The sequence below is a fragment of the Salmo salar genome, chromosome ssa20, assembly GCF_905237065.1.
Source record: "Salmo salar chromosome ssa20, Ssal_v3.1, whole genome shotgun sequence".
Lineage (NCBI taxonomy): Eukaryota > Metazoa > Chordata > Actinopteri > Salmoniformes > Salmonidae > Salmo > Salmo salar.
Genome location: NC_059461.1, coordinates 67451574 through 67469769, shown reverse-complemented (window position 1 = coordinate 67469769; position 18196 = coordinate 67451574). Strand labels below are relative to the sequence as shown.

General features: G+C 45.2%; 1 protein-coding gene across 1 annotated transcript in view; it reads right to left on the bottom strand.

The window, feature by feature from the left end:
• LOC106581126 (Down syndrome cell adhesion molecule homolog) overlaps positions 1-18196 on the bottom strand; it is a 132028-nt gene that overhangs the window by 23211 nt on the left and 90621 nt on the right. The window contains exons 4-11 of the mRNA XM_014162938.2: positions 11232-11378; positions 10748-11026; positions 10258-10533; positions 9159-9455; positions 7686-7958; positions 6064-6342; positions 5665-5784; positions 3122-3301 (exon numbers count right to left, since the gene is read on the bottom strand). Of these exons, the coding sequence (XP_014018413.1) occupies positions 3122-3301; positions 5665-5784; positions 6064-6342; positions 7686-7958; positions 9159-9455; positions 10258-10533; positions 10748-11026; positions 11232-11378 (1851 nt within the window). The remainder of the gene's footprint in view (positions 1-3121; positions 3302-5664; positions 5785-6063; positions 6343-7685; positions 7959-9158; positions 9456-10257; positions 10534-10747; positions 11027-11231; positions 11379-18196) is intronic.

Genomic DNA, 18196 nt, shown 5'->3' with positions numbered 1-18196 from the left:
TAGCTGTCTACATACCACCACAGACCGATGCTGGCACTAAAACCGCGCTCAATGAGCTGTATACCGCCATAAGCAAACAGAGGCGGCGCTCCTAGTGGCCGGGGACTTTAATGCAGGGAAATTTAAATCAGTTTTACCTCATTTCTATCAGCATGTTAAATGTGCAACCAGAGGAAAAAAAATTCTAGACCACCTTCACTCCACACACAGAGACGGGTACAAAGCTCTCCCTCACCCTCCATTTGGCAAATCTGACCATAATTATATCCTCCTGATTCCTGCTTACAAGAAAACATTTAAACAGGAAGCACCAGTGACTCGGTATATAAAAAAGTGGTCAGATGAAGCAGATGCTAAACTACAGGACTGTTTTGCTAGCGCAGACTGGCATTGAGGAGTACACCACATCAGTCACTGGCTTTAACAATAAGTGCATCGAGGACGTCATCCCCACAGTGACTGTACGTACATACCCCAACCAGAAGCCATGGATTACAGGCAACATTCGCACTGAGCTAAAGGGTAGAGTTACCGCTTTCAAGGAGCGAGACTCTAACCCGGAAGCTTATAACAATTCTCGCTATGCCCTCCGACGAACCATCAAACAGGCAAAGCGTCAATACAGGACTAAGAACGAATCGTACTATACCAACGCTCGTCATTCACAAGGCCGCAGGGCCAGACGGATTACTAGGATGTGTACTCCGAGCATGCACTGACCAACTGGCAAGTGTCTTCACTGACATTTTCAACCTCTCCCTGATTGAGTCTGTAATACCAACATGTTTCAAACAGACCACAATAGTACCTGTGCCCAAGAACACTAAGGTAATCTGCCTAAATGACTACCGACCCATAGCACTCACGTCTGTAGCCATGAAATGCTTTGAAAGGCTGGTCATGGCTCACATTAACACCATTATCTCAGAAACCCTAGACCCACTCCAATTTGCATACTGCCCCAACAGATCCACAGATGATGCAATCTCTATTGCACTCCACACTGCCCTTTCCCACCTGGACAAAAGGAACACCTATGTGAGAATGCTGTTCATTGACGACAGCTCAGCGTTCAACACCATAGTGCCCTCAAAGCTCATCACTAAGCTAAGGACTCTGGGACTAAACACCTCCCTCTGCAACTGGCTCCTGGACTTCCTGACGGGCCGCCCCCAGGTGGTAAGGGTAGGTAACAACACATCTGCCACGCTGATCTTCAACACGAGGGCCCCTCAAGGGTGCGTGCTCAGCCTCCTGTACTCCCTGTTCACTCATGACTGCACGGCCAGGCATGACTCCAACACCCTCATTAAGTTTGCTGATGACACAACAGTGGTAGGCCTGTTCACCGACAACGATGAGACAGCCTATAGGGAGGAGGTCAGAGACCTAACCGTGTGGTGCAAGGACAACAACCTCTCCCTCAACGTGATCAAGACAAAGGAGATGATTGTGGACTACAGGAAAAGGAGGACCGAGCACGCCACCATTCTCATCGACAGGGCTGTAGTGGAGCATCTTTGCGTGTGTGTGTGTCTGTCTATGTGTGTGTGTGTGTGTGTGTGTGTGTGTGTGTTTGCATTATTATGTAGCAGTCAATGCCAGGAGGGAGCTGCATTTGGCTCTGACAGAGAGAGCAGCTTAGCAGGGAGGCTCCTGCAACAGCTTGATAAGAACAGCAACAGAAAATAAGCTCTCCTCACATCTGAGCACCATCAAATGAGAATACTTCCCCCACGCAGCGAAGCCAGACTGGCAGTGCCAGGAGACTGGTGACCAGGTCATTAACATACTCCACATGCTGCAGCCACACCAGTCAACACAGCAGAGAGAGACATCACAAACTGTCTGGACTCCAATACAAAACCATGTCCTGTCCTTGTTTCAGTATGTCATGACTCATCACTCAGACTGTATCTGTTTCAACTGTGTGATGATTCAATGTACAGTTACTACAGTAGCCTATAGGCCATCTGAGCAACCCAAAGGTCCATTGTTCAATGACTAAACCTTTGGAATGACACAGTGTCTAATGAGTGACCTCATGTCACTGAACTGTATCCCAGTTCCTCTCCAGTCCCACTGACGTTAATGATGATTAGCCCATGGCCCAGGCCTTGGTTCTGTCTCAGGCTGGTTTTGTAACCAGAAAGGGATTAGTGATGCTACACTTAGTTACATTTTTCTGCTGCAGGTACTGATTAAAATAGACCTGGCAAGGCAGGCCCTCTCCCTCTTGTCATTCACACATCATGTCTACAAGGCTATAGGAAAACACTGTAATACAAATCAATACGCAGCCAGGGACAGGGCTGATACCAGTAGATAACATATTGGGTGTTACAAGACATGTCTGTGACTTCAGGAAATACAGATCGAGAGATGGCATACTGGTGACCTTATGAAGGTGCTATATGTCATTTGAAATGTGATGCAGGCAATGTAGGATAAGTAGGGCAACAGTATCATTATCATACATCGACAGACAGACAGACAGACAGACAGACAGACAGACAGACAGACAGACAGACAGACAGACAGACAGACAGACAGACAGACAGACAGACAGACAGACAGACAGACAGACAGACAGACAGACAGACAGACAGACAGACAGACAGACAGACAGACAGACAGACAGACAGACAGAGAAAGAGTGAGATAGAGAAAGCAGGCCAGAGAAAAAGAGAGCACAGTGGTGTAGTGGTCTTGTGCTCTCCCTCTCTTTTCCACATGGCAGACTCTGCTTGAATGAAGAGTTGTGAGTGTAATGGAGGGGACATAAGTCCTTAGCTGCTCAACAGAAAAACACCCGGTTATACACACACACACACACACACACACACACACACACACACACACACACACACACACACACAACCCCCCCCTCCTGTGACCAAAGTACCAGTGACTATACTGTGGGGTCAACATTTTACCCTTATATTCCCCTCCTTTCCTCTGACCCAAACTCACAGACCTGATACAGTTAAATAAATGTTCAATAAAAATAAATAAAATAAAAATACACACTTGTCATTTGATGCTTCACCCAACAATACCAAACAGAGTTAGTCTAACAAGGAAGTCAAAAAGAAACGTTACAGTAGTTTTGGAGTCTTACTTTTGACGGTGAGGTACATGGACTTGCTAACGTCAGCTCCCACATCGTTGCTGACCTTACACAGGTAGTAGCCGCTGTCCTCCTCCAGCACGTGTTTGATGAGCAGAGAGCCGTTGACCAGCAGCTGGATACGGGAGCCAGAGTTCAGGGCGATGGGCTGGAACTGGGGAACCCCGTTACCTGGGGTGGAGACAAGGAGGGACGGGGACATGAGTCATGGATGAAACACATTTCAAATGCATTTATCACCTTTCAAAAATCACCATCATAAACATTTTGAATGTATTTTTAAAGGATGTGTAAGTCTACAATATCCTCTAATCCTTAATCGGAACCATAGTATTTATGGCATAAGCAACGTAAGCTTAAGAGCACATGGGGGTGGTATTCTACAATTTCCCCTAACTAATTTAAACCCAAAGCTACTTCTGTTTTTGTTTTTAATGCTCATGTTTTGGGTGCAGACTATTGACAGATGCGCATCCTTATTTGACTTGTACTGTGTGTGTAACGCTTCAGTGACAAAGCTTTAGGGATTTAAGGACAGTAAACATGCATCTTAACGCTGCCCCTAAACCTCAGCAGCTGCAGTGTAGAATGTAGCCACTAGAAGTAGGTAATCATTAAAGAGATGGTGCCCATGTTCAACACCAGAGCAGATTGTAAAGGAAGAAAACAACAAGACTGCAATGAGGCCTTGAAACAAGGAATCAGCCAATGAAATGAGGTGCAGTTTCCTTTACACAGCAAAGTACATTTATTTTCCTTTGTTTTTACATGTGAGGATTTATTTTTCCACTGACTCTCAGGATTTGATGCCTGTAAGTCATGTTTGGTATTTTTCATGTGAACAACACTGAACTTGTAAGCATGTACATTTACAAATCTACACATCAAAGACGGAAAACATTATTGTACATATATTTTGGGGTAAATACAACCTAATCCCCAAAGCATTGATTTTGTCTTGGTGAAACACAAAGATTAGTATTAGTATGTACATGCTTTTGTAGGTCAAATATTCTTCAAAGATCTCTCTGGTGGTGAGGTATACTTCAGCATACCAGCATACAGCATTATACTTTTCACAAATCAGGGGACAAGTATATTTTCTATAATCATCTATGTTTCCGTTGGAGGTAATGTTGGACAGTCTCATTCAAAAAAGTCAAAATGACTTAGTGTAGTGTAGGAAATGTCTAATGCTGAAAACATTCAGGTCAATGAGCTGTCTGGGCATGGAAATCCACTCAGAGCTGTAAGTGGTCTATCTATGTTACAGTAATAGCAACACATCCAGGCTCGCTCATAGAGTATTAAACATATGTCTGAACTGGGCCAGATATCAGCATGCGCTAAAGTTGGCGTGTAAAGATAAGGACATTTAGTGAGCTGTGGGTTTTGGTCCTTAATTAAAAATGCAGTCAAGTGCTTCTGGTTAGCGAGGGGTCAAGTGGCAGTACTATTCCCACTCTGCTGCCTTGTAGACGAGAAGAGAGAGAGACAGAAAGCGAAAGAGAGAGACAGAGAGAGAAAGAAAGAGAGAGACACACAGAGAGAGAAACCGAGAGAGACAGAGAGAGAGCGAGAGAGAGAGAGAGAGAGAGACAGAGAGAGAGAGAGAGACAGAGAGAGAGAGACAGAGAGAGAGAGAGAGAGAGAGATAGACAGAGAGAGAGATAGAGAGAGAGACAGAGAAAGACGTGCTCTTGAATTATGGATTTTGCATATCCAGAGAGAGCTAGCAGTTATGATAATACCAGCTGACCTTTCCTTATTCACTTTTCTATCTCTCTGTGGCTCTGGTCTGCTCTGATAACACCTGACTGGGAGAAAAAAAAAGCATCTCCAGTGCCATAACATACAGCAACACAGATACTTGCACTTACAAATTAGAGGTACATCTCAGATAAAGGCGCCGGCCCAGAATTCACTATGCCATCGCCGTGGTGAAGGACCAAGGTTCTGTTAGGCGTTATTAATCAGACAGGGGGTCTAAGATATTGAGGAGCGTCTCTCTCACATCAAACCCAATCTCCTCTCGGTCCCAGGGAGCCCAAGTCACAAACAAATCCAATCAAAGCCTGGCTGCTGAGTCTGGCCCTGACCCACACTTTTGATGCCCCTCACACTGCCCCCCACGCCACACCATTGGTTGGATTAGTTGTCTCTCCATTGGGAGAAGATTTCACCCGTTATGGACGAAGCAGCAAACACCTGGGTACCCTCTTCAGTTATCCTGGTCAAGTGCTGTGCCACTTTATTTACCTGCTCTCTCACACCTCACTGGTAGCTCCCCCACCACACAACCCACAGTGGCTGTACACCTGTGACCCGTGAAAGTGTATGTGTACACCTGCAGTTGTTGAACCACATCATACATGGGCTGTGGATGAAACCATATGCGTTCAACTACAACTACAGTTACTCTATCCAAAACAGCTGCTGTTACATCCCTAAACAATGTCCTTTAATACGTTTGTATAACCATTGAATTAATGCTACCGACAGTCTTCTGATGCTTGATTTACGTATCTGTTTACCTTTGGAGTGCTTCCATACGAGGGTGGGGCGTGGATAACCCTCAGCAGAGCAGTTTAGGGTCACAGTTTTGCCATAGATCCCATCCTGGTCTGTGGGCTGCACCACAAACTGGGGAGGAACTGGAAGAGCAGAGGGAACCACACACAGACTGACTTACTAGTACTTCTCAGACAGAAAGACAGTATGAGAGATAGATTAAGATTGACAAAAAGAGTGCAGTGGAGAGAAATATACAGTATAAAGACAGATGCAAAGCAACGGAGAGAGAAGCAGAGAAACAAACAGGAACAGAGAGAGAAAGAAAGACAGTACGAGTCAGGGAGCGAGAGGAGGGAGCCTAAGAGAGATACATTTAGAAGCAGTGACGGAGACAGAGGAACAATGTGCTAGCCTCTCACCCCTGACAATGAGCTGACTCTGGTGCTCAACGGCTGCAGCCTCGTTGCGTGCAATGCAGGTGTAGTTTCCGTTGTGGTCTGGGGACAGGTTGGAGATCCGCAGTGAGCTGGTGAACTCTATGTTGTCGATGGTGACCCCCAGACTGGCAGGGATTGGCCGCCCGTCCTTCTGCCATGTGATGTCCAGGGGCTGGTCACCTGACATTACCACGCAGGGGATGAAGACACGCTGGCCAATGGAGAACCGCTGGAATGCAAAGGGCTGGATGTATGGTGGAACTGGAAGGGAAGAGGGGGAGAGGTGACCATAACCACATTAGGCTGAGAGACAATACACTATACCGGTCCAATCTCCTGTGTGTCATACTTCAATCTTCTATCAATCCCTTTGGTCATTGGAAATCGTTGTATAGACTCTGAACTCAAAAGGACTGAGAGTGAATCATCACATAATTCCACCTTAGTCATTCCTCCAGTCTAGCCGAACATTCTGTACTCTGAGTCAGAGCAAACAGTACCAAGCACAGGTGTACTATTCCAGAAACACTTGAAGGGGTGATTCTGTATTTTGGCGACTCATGCCACGTCAGTCTGTCTAGAAAGAGAAGATCAAAGAAAACCTAACGACCCTCAAGTAGGGAAAAACCACCATGTTAAACAAATTATTGGAGAATCAGGCCCCATGCTAGACTAGATAATGACATAGATGTGAGATCCTCCTCAGTAAGTCCACTGTTGCACCTTCTCAGGGGACTCTCCAGCCATCTCGCAAGTCAGCCGTATTTCAGAATCAACAAGTTAAAATAACATTGAAATAAGCAGCACTTCAGCACTGATTTAATTCACAACAAAGTAGGGATAATGGACTCCTGGGATCTCACCAGCCGCTTTCAGAATTTGAAGCATGAGCAGAGCAAATGAACTAAGGTACTTGTAGCAGGGAAGTGTTGCTTTATATCACGTGGTCCCCCTTTTCCCCCGCCCCACCAGCCTCATCTTATGGAAATGTCTTAAGCAGTGGCTGCATCCTTCATGACATGGATATGAGGCGTGGGGAATCCCTCGTAAACTTTACCATTACGTATTCTTGGGCCTCTGGTAATCAAGCTCAATCACCACTGTACGTGCAGTCATACTAATGACCCTAGCTTAGTCTCACATCCCATAGCAGTGCAGTCGTAGCAGTGGGTGAATGTGTTACTGTAGCTTATGGTACACAATGTGATGTGAAGGCCAATGGGAGTATGACCTGCGAGGTCACTTCCTATCTCTGCCTACAGCTTTGCCATGTTCTACTGTCCACACTCTCATACCTCTTTAAATGCTTATGTATCACATGGAGATGTGTGAAACTTACTCCTCAGCCTGCAGTGTCCCCACTTGCGCCAGTGAATAGCTAGCTTTTCTTGTGGTGCCGACTGGTAAGAAACTTCAGGAGGGTGGTCGTGTATGCTAGCATGGCAGAGGTCAGGAGTTTGCGCCAGGTGTGGGCCAAATCGAGAGGAAGAGGAACTCGCTAAGCAAGCAGCGTGACGTCCTTTACACTTACCCAAGTGTGGTATGCTAGTGTGTTTACTGTGTACTGTCACAGTACATGAGTCAGGGAGACGGGCTCTTCCTACCTTTGACACTGAGATGGACGCTCTGATTGGTCTCTTGGTGAGGTTTGACCAATACCCTGCAATTGTACTCTCCCTGGTCCAGCTCCTGCACATTAGACAGCTTCAGAGTGCCGTTGTTCTCGAAGGCCCGCTGCCTGTGGTTGAAGGGGAGCAGGTGGGAGTTCTTATACCACTTGATGGAATAATACGGGTAGCCAATAACGCGACAGTGGACGTACGCGTCCCGCCCTGCGATGGCCGTGATGTTTTTCATTGGACGGATGCTGGCAGCCCCTAAAAATACAGAGAGGGAGAGAGAGCTCTCTATAAACACATTTATGGGTGAGGGGATTGTGACATGACAGTCAGCAACATCAAGCCGTATGTACTGACAGCACACCCAAATGTGTTAGTTTTTACCACAGGACCTCATGGTAGACTCTGAAGAGAGGGCTGTGAAATCAGGACCATATTAGACAAGGACAAGGTAGGGTTGGCTGACAGCTGAAAGACAGAACACTTTAGTGGACAATATTCACTGTATGAGTTCACTGAATTACAAATCCAAGAGCCACTTGAAACTAATTGTCTCATCTGAATAAATAATCTATACATTCAGCAACAACATAATAAGTAAAAACTAACTAAGGACACAAGAGAGCGAGAACTATATTCCCTTTTGCAGTCTAAAGATAAAACCACCACCAGCCTAGAAACATGTAGTACAAAGTTAACCTATGTGACGCTCAACAGTTGTACCTACAGGATACACCACACTGGGCTGAAAACCTGCCTGTCAGTAAGGCCTACAAAGAAAATAATAATAAATTGGTCAACTGTGTTCAAACATCTACACATGGAACAGCAGTGCAAATCAGCTGAAGGGAATCATCTCAGCAATAGTGATCTGTGTAGAGGATCAGATTACTATTAAAGACAGGAAGAGAGGTAATATGTCCAACAAATAAGACACAATCAATAGAACAGATATGTTATGGATGGATCATACACACAATACACATAAACACACACTAACAAAACATGGGTGGTTGTGACCTGGCATTGTCATTGACAGCATGAGGGACTGACATGCAGACAGGCCAACAAGATATGGGTGACTAGAAGCAGTGTTAGAAAAAGGAAAAGACCTGGAGTATCACAATCACACAAAGAGCATCACACAAAGAGCATAGAGGGACGATGTGATGAGAGATTCACACAGGGATAAATAAACACTGAAAGAAATTAGGGGAAACTAAACAATGGAGTCCAAAAGCTGCAACTGAGGAATAAAGGGAGCAAAGAGAAAGAAAGAAAGACAAAAGAAATCTGAAAATGAGTAAAAAGTAAAAAGGTTAGGAATCTGTAGGCACTTTACAAAGGAGGGAGAATACAACAAAAACCTAAAAGAAACAGGCATTGAATTTGGAAACCAAACAAACATGAGTTAGGTGTATGTTTTTGTTGTTTTGGAGGAGCTGATCTGACAAGCACCTCTTACGTTTATTCGAGCCTGGTGGTAGACCACCCCGGCCGAGTTCCTGCAGGTGCAGCGATACACCCCTCCGTCCACCTCCTTAGTGTGAGTGATGTTCAGCTGGCTGACCACGTGGCCCTCGTTGGTCTCGTAGTGGCCAGGGTGGTGGTGGTTGTCCTTGATGACCGGGTCGTCGTCCAGGTTCCAGGTGCAGGAGGGAGGGGGAGTGCCTTTGACGTTACACACCAGGAAGACCGGTTCGTTGGGGTTGACCACCTTCTCACTGAAGGAGGACAGAATCTTTGGAGTGCCGTCTGAAAGGGGAGAGAGAAGGAGACCATGGGTAATGGTTAATAGGACTGAACAAAAGCAACAATAGAATATCTATCATCTGTTACTCAAAGCTGTACACCTACCTATTTTAGAGTGGCCTGCTGTTGCTATCTGCTAACCCTGGTATGTTCTACATCATTATAGATGATCAATATCCTCTTTATACAGTTCCGTGGCCACGCAAGACAGTTGCCCAAGCAACCAGGCTCAGGTAAGCAGTTTAAAGCTGACTGGGATAGTAGCCCTAATGACAGTGGCTCTGCAGCAGCACAACACAACGCATTAACACAGGCCCTGCATCGATCCAGGCCCAAAATCCCTTTGTGCTAAGTCACTGCTGGTGCTACTAAACATACATGGAGACCAAACATACACACAACCAGGGGTGAAACGTTCACTGGGTACGGGGGGGGGGCACATTCTGAAATTGCATTTTTGTCCCCCCCAGTTTTATCATTGGAATGTGACACAAAACAAGGCAATGGTGTGCTTTAGGACTATGCAGACACCTCAGAGCGGTCAGGTAGGCTGTGTTTATCTGACGGGATAAAAAATGTAATAATAATTATGTCCCCCCCACTTCTAAAACAAAAGTTGCACCCCTGCACACAACATCAAACCGTGAACGCTCATGCTACAGTCAAATGCCAAGCGGTACAGTACACATGAAAAAAAAACACATGGTAATATATTCTAACCACTGTCTTGTTACAACACCACCAATATATCCAATAACTGCCATAGCAACATTGATCTTTATAAGAAACCGCTACTGTATCTCACCCTCCAAGATGACCGGAACAAAATCCTGAGCGGACATTTTGTTCTTCCTGGCGAAACATTGGTAGGCCCCTCCATCGCTCTTGGCCATGCCCTCCATGATCAGGTTCTCCCTGCTGATGCCTGTGATCCGCACGTTGTTGCCGGGGTAGATGATCTCTCCGTTACGGTACCACGACAGCTCGTACTCATCAGAGCCACTGACACTGCAATGCAAGGACACCTTACTACCCACGCTGCCCTTCACCTTTCGTGGGCTGACCACCGCCTTCAGGGGCTCTGGACACCAGAGAAAACACAGAACACACATCAAAAACCACAAACCAAATGATGTGACATTGTTATACCGTGAAATAAATATTTTGTTGTGTGAACATTATCAAAGAAATAGATAAACAAAGTGACAGGGCTATAGCAGCTAACGCAGAGACATCATTGCACCCAGGCTGTGATAGCTCCTGATGTGTGAGTGTGATGTGGTGTTTGGACTCACGTTTGACCAGCAGCCGGCCCACCACCTCAGCGTTGCCATAGCTGTTCCACACCTCACACACGTAGGTGCCAGAGTCGGTGGGCTGGGCGCTCTCTATCAGCAAGCCCGTGACACTCTGGCGGAAACGTGTGTCGGGCTCCAGGGGGCTGTTGTCCTTCAGCCAGCGGTACTTGGGCATGGGATGGCCCGACGCCTTACAGGGCAGCTCTACCCGATGGGACGCCATGACCTCCCGACGGTCAAAGCCATCCAGAATCCCCGGCTCTGAGTTAGTGGGATCTTATGAGAGATAAGAGAGAGAAGATGTTATGATAAGAATAGAGTTCACTATTAGAAGAGATAGTGTTACGATAGCATTGTGGACATTGCAATATATGAAGATGCAGAAGTTTCTGATGTATTACTGCAACATGGTGTACTGTACAGAAATATAGATGTTTCTGGGGTACCGTTATTTAAGGTATTTAGGGCACCATAGACTGACCTGACACAAAAAGCCGGGCGCTGTTGCTTTGCCTGGTCTCGCCAGTGTAGCGATGCCGTGTGGTGCAGCGGTAGTTATACAGTCCATCCTCATTCTGGACATCCAGAATATACAAGGCTCCTGTGGTTGTGATGAGAACTCTAGGTCCTAGAAGAGAAAAAGAGAGAGGAGGGGTTATTCACATAAAAGAATACAGGAGGTCGTCTGGCCAATCAGCTCAATAGGAAGCTATCCATCCAGTTAGAAAATACACCTGGTCCTGCATAATCCATGGCATTCACAAACATGAATGATCTAATATATACAGCATACACTGTACAGTGCTTTCGGAAAGTATTCAGACCCCTTCACTTTTTCTACATTTTGTTACGTTACAGCCTTTTTCTAAAATGGATTAAATTTTAAAATATCTCAATCTACACACAATACCCCCTAATGACAAAGCGAAAACAGGTTTCCAGAAATTTTTCCAAATGTATTAAAAATAAATAACAGAAATACCTTATTTACATATGTATTCAGACCCTTTGCTATGAGATCAGGTGCATCCTGCTTCCACTGATCATCCTTGAGATGTTTCTACAACTTGATTGGAGTCCACCTGTGGTAAATTCAACTGATTGGACATGATTTGGAAAGGCACACACCTGTCCATATAAGGTCCCACAGTTGACAGTGCATGTCAGAGCAAAAACCAAGGCATGAGGTGGAAGGAATTGTCCGTAGAGCTCCGAGACAGGATTGTGTCGAGGCACAGATCAAGGGAAGGGTACCAAACAACGCAGCATTGAATGTCCCCAAGAACACAGTAGCCTGCATCATTCTTAAATGGAAGAAGTTCGGAACCACCAAGACTCTTCCTTGAGGTGGCCGCCCGGCCAAACTGAGCAATCGGGGGAGAAGGGGCCAATGGTCACCCAATGGTCACTCTGAAAAAGCTCCAGACTTCCTTCCCTATTCCTGGAGAGCTACAGTCCTGTAGGTTTTCACTCCATCCCTCATCTAGCACACCTGATTGTAATAATTAGCTGGTTGAAAAGCTGAATCAGGTTGGTTACAACTGGGGCTGGAGAGAAAACCTACAGGAGCGTAGCTCTCCAGGAACAGGGTTGGATAGCCCTGCTCTATGGAGATGGGAGAACCTTCCAGAAGGACAACCATCTGTGCAGCACTCCACCAATCAGGCCTTTATGGTACAGTGGCCAGACGGAAGCCACTCCTCAGTAAAAGGCACATGGAGTTTGCCAAAAGGAACCTAAAGATTCTCTGGTTTGATGAAACCAAGATTTTACTCTTTGGCCTGAATGCCAAGCATCACGTCTGGAAGAAACCTGGCACCATCCCTACGGTGAAGCATGGTGGTGGCAAATGGAAAAGGCATGCTGTCGTACAAGGTTAGTAGCTACATTTTACGACAGATACAGGGTCTCATTGGCTATCTAGCTAGCTTTGTTTGACCCCAATTGGTGCTTATTTGACAAAGTTAGAGTCGTTCAAGTGAAGACCGCCCGCGTCATCGGCATGCCATGAAGGCGCCTCGCTCTGATCAAACATGGTGTCCTACAGGATATACTACACCCCTAATGATATAGTGAAGTCTGATTACATTCTAGGATTTCTGAGGAATATATAGAAACGTGATTTGACTGGTTGAAACAACGTTTAGGGTGAGATTTTCACAGATTCCTTTCTTTGCAAATTGAACGAGTGGAAATACAAAATCGATCGTGCATGCTATATGGACCTTTTTAAGATATGAAAAAGCATTTTATCTAACAAACCAACACTTCATGTTATCTCTGGGACCATTTGGATGATAAATCAGAGCAAGATTTCAGAATGTAAGCACACATTTCACCTTCAGAGGTGAATTTATCAAACCTATCGCGGTGAAAAAAGTGTTTTGTGGTCAGGTTCTCTCCTCAAACAATAGCATGGCATTTTTTCGCAGTAATAGCTACTGTAAATTGGACAGTGCAGTTATATTAACAAGAATTTAAGCTTTCAGCCGATATCAGACACTTATATGTACCGACATTTGTTGTTTCTCTAAAATCTGCGATCGTGACACAAGGCGCTGCATGATTTACAACTGTACCGTTGACGGGACACCTATCCCTAAGAAGTTTTAACGCTACAGCATACAATGACATTCTAACCGATTCTGTGCTTCCAACCTTAACCTTGAGGCAACAGTTTGGGAAAGGCCCTTTCCTGTTTCAGCATGACAATAGCCACGTACAAAAAGCGATGTCCATACAGAAATTGTTTGTCGAGATCGGTGTGGAAGAACTTCACTGGCCTGCACAGAGCACTGACCCCAACCCCATCAAACACCTTTGGGATGAATTGGAATGCCGACTGCGAGCCAGGCCTAATCGCCCAAACATCAGTGCCGACCTCACTAATGAGCTTGTGGCTGAATGGAAGCAAGTCCCTGCAGCAATGTTCCAGCATCTAGTGGAAAGCCTCCCAGAAGAGTTGGAGGCTGTTATAGCAGCAAAGGGGGGCCCAACTCCATATTAATGCCCATGATTTTGGAATGAGATGTTCCACGAGCAGCTGTCCACATGCTTTTGGTCATGTAGTGCGTATCCTTAAACATATCATACCAAGACCTTTTACCTAAAATAACCTTTACATTTGACCTCTGCCCTCCCTAGCTCCAGTAATCTATCTGGTCTGAACCTCTGCTTCAGTAGCCAAATCCTCTTTGGGTGTCACTAGCAGTTCAGTCTGTGCAGTAATATTATGTTAATTCTGGGGATCAAACCCGACTGAGTGGGGTTGTCAACAACCATAAGGAATGATACCTTCCTCTTGCAACCATATGCATACGTTATCCCCAGGAGAGCAGATTGATGTCAAAACTGATCGAAAAAGCAATTTACAAGAGATTGTCTTCACTGTGCTTTGGCGAGCATGCTAAGACAGAGACAGCTTAGTGAGCATTTAGGTCCCAAGGTACACCAGCCAGGGGCAGCTTCAGTTAAAACCAGTTATAGTAGCAGGGCTGTGTCTTGTCTCTGACAACGAGGAGGATGTCTTTAGATAAAGCCTGATCAAAATAGACTGTAAAACGTCATGCTTACAGGCCCCATGTGGCCTGAAATGTACACAGAATCAATGACAAGTCAAGCATAGGAACAGTATGTGTTTTTTTCACAAAGTTATCAATTGGTAAAATATACAAAAGGACCGGATAAACCTACATTTAATATGGGCATATTTAATCATTAATTCAATATCTATTGTTTATATAAATAAATCATTACAAATACAGTGCCTTCAGAAAGTATTCAGACCCCTTGAGTTTTTCCACATTTTGTTATGTTTCAGCTTTTTTATCAAATGGATTAAATAAGAAAAAATCCTCATCAATCTACAGACAATACACCGTAATGACAAAGTGAAAACAGGTTTTTAGACATTTCTGCAAATTTATAAAACATAAAAAACAGATACCTTTTTTACATAAGTATTCAGACCCTTTGCTATGAGACTCCAAATTGAGCTCAGGTGCATCCTGTTTCCATTGATCATCCTTGAGATGTTTCTACAACTTGATTGGAGTCCACCTGTGGTAAATTCAATTGATTGGACATGATTTGGAAAGACACACCTGTCTATATAAGGTCCCACAGATGACAGTGCATGTCAAAGCAAAAACCAAGGCATGAGGTCGAAGGAATTGTCCGTAGAGCTCTGAGGCAGGATTGTGTCGAGGCATGGATCTAGGGAAGGGTACCAAAAAATGTCTGCAGCATTGAAGGTCCCCAAGAACACAGTGGCCTCCATCATATTTACAGCTGAAGTTGGAAGTTTACATACACTTAAGTTGGAGTCATTAAAACTCATTTTTCAACCACTCCACAAATTTCTTGTTAACAAATTATAGTTTTGGCAAGTTGGTTAGGACATCTACTTTGTGCATGACACAAATCATTTTTCCAACAATTGTTTACAGACAGATTATTTCACTGTATCACAATTCCAGTGGGTCAGAAGTTTACATACACTAAGTTGACTGTGCCTTTAAACAGCTTGGAAAATTCCAGAAAATTATGTTGTGGCTTTCGAAGCTTCTGATAGGTTAATTGACATCATTTGAGTCAATTGGAGGTGTACCTGTGGATGAATTTCAAGGCCTATCTGCCTCTTTGCTTGACATCATGGGAAAATCAAAAGAAATCAGCCAATATCTCAGAAAACAAATTGTAGACCTCCACAAGTCTGGTTCATCCTTGGGAGCAATTTCCAAAAGCCTGAAGGTACCACGTTCATCTGTACAAACAATAGTACGCAGGTATAAACACCATGGGACCACGCAGCCGTCATACCACTCAGGAAGGAGACGCGTTCTGTCTCCTTGAGATGAACGTACTTTGGTGCGAAAAGTGCAAATCAATCCCAGAACAACAGGTAGGCCAGTTGAGAACAAGTTCTCATTTACAACTGCAACCTGGCGAAAATAAAGCAAAGCAGTGCGACACAAACAACAGCACAGAGTTACACATGGAATAAACAAAAAGTAATTACAATTTAGCAATTAACACTGGAGTGATAGATGTGCAGAAGATGAATGTGCAAGCAGAGATACTGGGGTGCAAAACAAATAAATAATAATATGGGGATGGGCTATTTACAGATGGGCTACGTACAGGTGCAATGATCTGTGAATTGCTCTGACAGCTGATGCTTAAAGTTAGTGAGGTCTCCAGCTTCAGTGATTTTTGCAATTCGTTCCAGTCATTGGCAGCAGATAACTGGAAGGAAAGGAGGTCAAAAGAGGAATTGGCTTTGGGGGTGACCAGTGAAATATACCTGCTGGAGCGCGTGCTACGGGTGGGTGCTGCTATGGTGACCAGTGAGCTGAGATAAGGCGGGGCTTTACCTAGCAAAGACTTATAGATGACCTGGAACCAGTGGGGTTGGCGACGAATATGAAGCGAGGGCCAGCCAACGAGAGCATACAGGTTACAGTGGTGGGTAGTATATGGGGCTTTGGTGACAAAACGGATGGCACTGTGATAGACTGCATCCAATTTGCTGAGTAGAGTGTTGGAGGCTATTTTGTAAATGACATCGCCGAAGTCAAGGATCGGTAGGATAGTCAGTTTTAAGAGGGTATGTTTGGCGGCATGAGTGAAGGATGCTTTGTTGCGAAATAGGAAGCCGAAGCTAGATTTAATTTTGGATTGGAGATGCTTAATGTGAGTCTGGAAGGAGAGTTTACAGTCTAACCAGACACCTAGGTATTTGTAGTTGTCCACATATTCTAAGTCAGAACCGTCCAGAGTAGTGATGCCGGGCAAGTGCGGGCACCGATCGGTTGAAGAGCATGCACTTAGTTTTACTTGCATTTCAGAGCAGTTGGAGGCAACGGAATGAGAGTTGTATGGCATTGAAGCTCGTCTGGAGGTTAGTTAACACAGTGTCCAAAGAAGGGCCAGAGGTATACAGAATGGTGTCGTCTGCGTAGAGGTGGATCAGAGAATCACCAGCAGCAAGAGCGACATCATTGATGTATACAGAGAAAAGAGTCGGCCCGAGAATTGAACCCTGTGGCACCCCCATAGAGACTGCCAGAGGTCCGGACAACAGGCCCTCCGATTTGACACACTGAACTCTGTCTGAGAAGTAATTGGTGAACCAGGCGAGGCTGTGATTTGAGAAACCAAGGCTGTTGAGTCTGCCGATAAGAATGTGGTGATTGACAGAGTCGAAAGCCTTGGCCAGGTCGATGAATACGGCTGCACAGTATTGTCTCTTATCGATGGCGGTTATGATATCGTTTAGGACCTTGAGCGTGGCTGAGGCACACCCAAGACCAGCTCTGAAACCAGATTGCATAGTGGAGAAAGTACGGTGGGTTTTGAAATGGTCGGTGATCTGTTTGTTAACTTGGCTTTTGAAGACCTTAGAAAGGCAGGGTAGGATAGATATAGGTCTGTAACAATTTGGGTCTAGAGTGTCTCCCCCTTTGAAGAGGGGGATGACCACGGCAGCTTTCCAGTCTTTGGGGATCTCAGACTATACGAAAGAGAGGTTGAACAGGCTAGTAATAGGGGTTGCAACAATTGCGGCGGATAATTTTATAAAGAGAGGGTCCAGATTGTCTAGCCCAGCTAATTTGTAGGGGTCCAGATTTTGCAACTCTTTCAGAACATCAGCAATCTGGATTTGGGTGAAGGAGAAATAGGGGAGGCTTGGGCAAGTTGCTGTGGGGGGTGCAGAGCTGTTGACCGGGGTAGGGGTAGCCAGGTGGAAAGCATGGCCAGCCGTAGAAAAATGCTTTTTGAAATTCTCAATTATCGTGGATTTATCGGTGGTGACAGTGTTTCCTAGCCTCAGTGCAGTGGGCAGCTGGGAGGAGGTGCTCTTATTCTCTATGGACTTTACAGTGTCCCAGAACTTTTTGGAATTTGTGCTACAGGATGCAAATCTCTGTTTGAAAAAGCTAGCCTTCGCTTTCCTAGCTGCCTGTGTATATTGGTTCCTAACTTCCCTGAAAAGTTGCATATCACGGGGGCTATTCGATGCTAATGCGCTACGCCACAGGATGTTTTTGTGCTGGTTAAGGGCAGTCAGGTCTGGAGTGAACCACCGGCTATATCTGTTCCTGGTTCTACATTTTTTGAATGGGGCATGCTTATTTAAGATGGTGAGGAAAGCACTTTTAAAGAATAACCAGGCATCCTCTACTGACGGAATGAGGTCAATATCTTTCCAGGATACCTGGGCCAGGTCGATTAGAAAGGCCTGCTCGCTGAAGTGTTTTAGGGACCGTTTGACAGTGATGGGGGGTGGGTGTTTGACCGCAGACCCATTACAGAAGCAGTCAATGAGGCAGTGATCGCTGAGATCCTGGTTGAAGAGATCAGAGGTATATTTAGAGGGCAGGTTGGTCAGGATGATATCTATGAGGGTGCCCGTGTTTACGGATTTGGGGTTATACCTGGTAC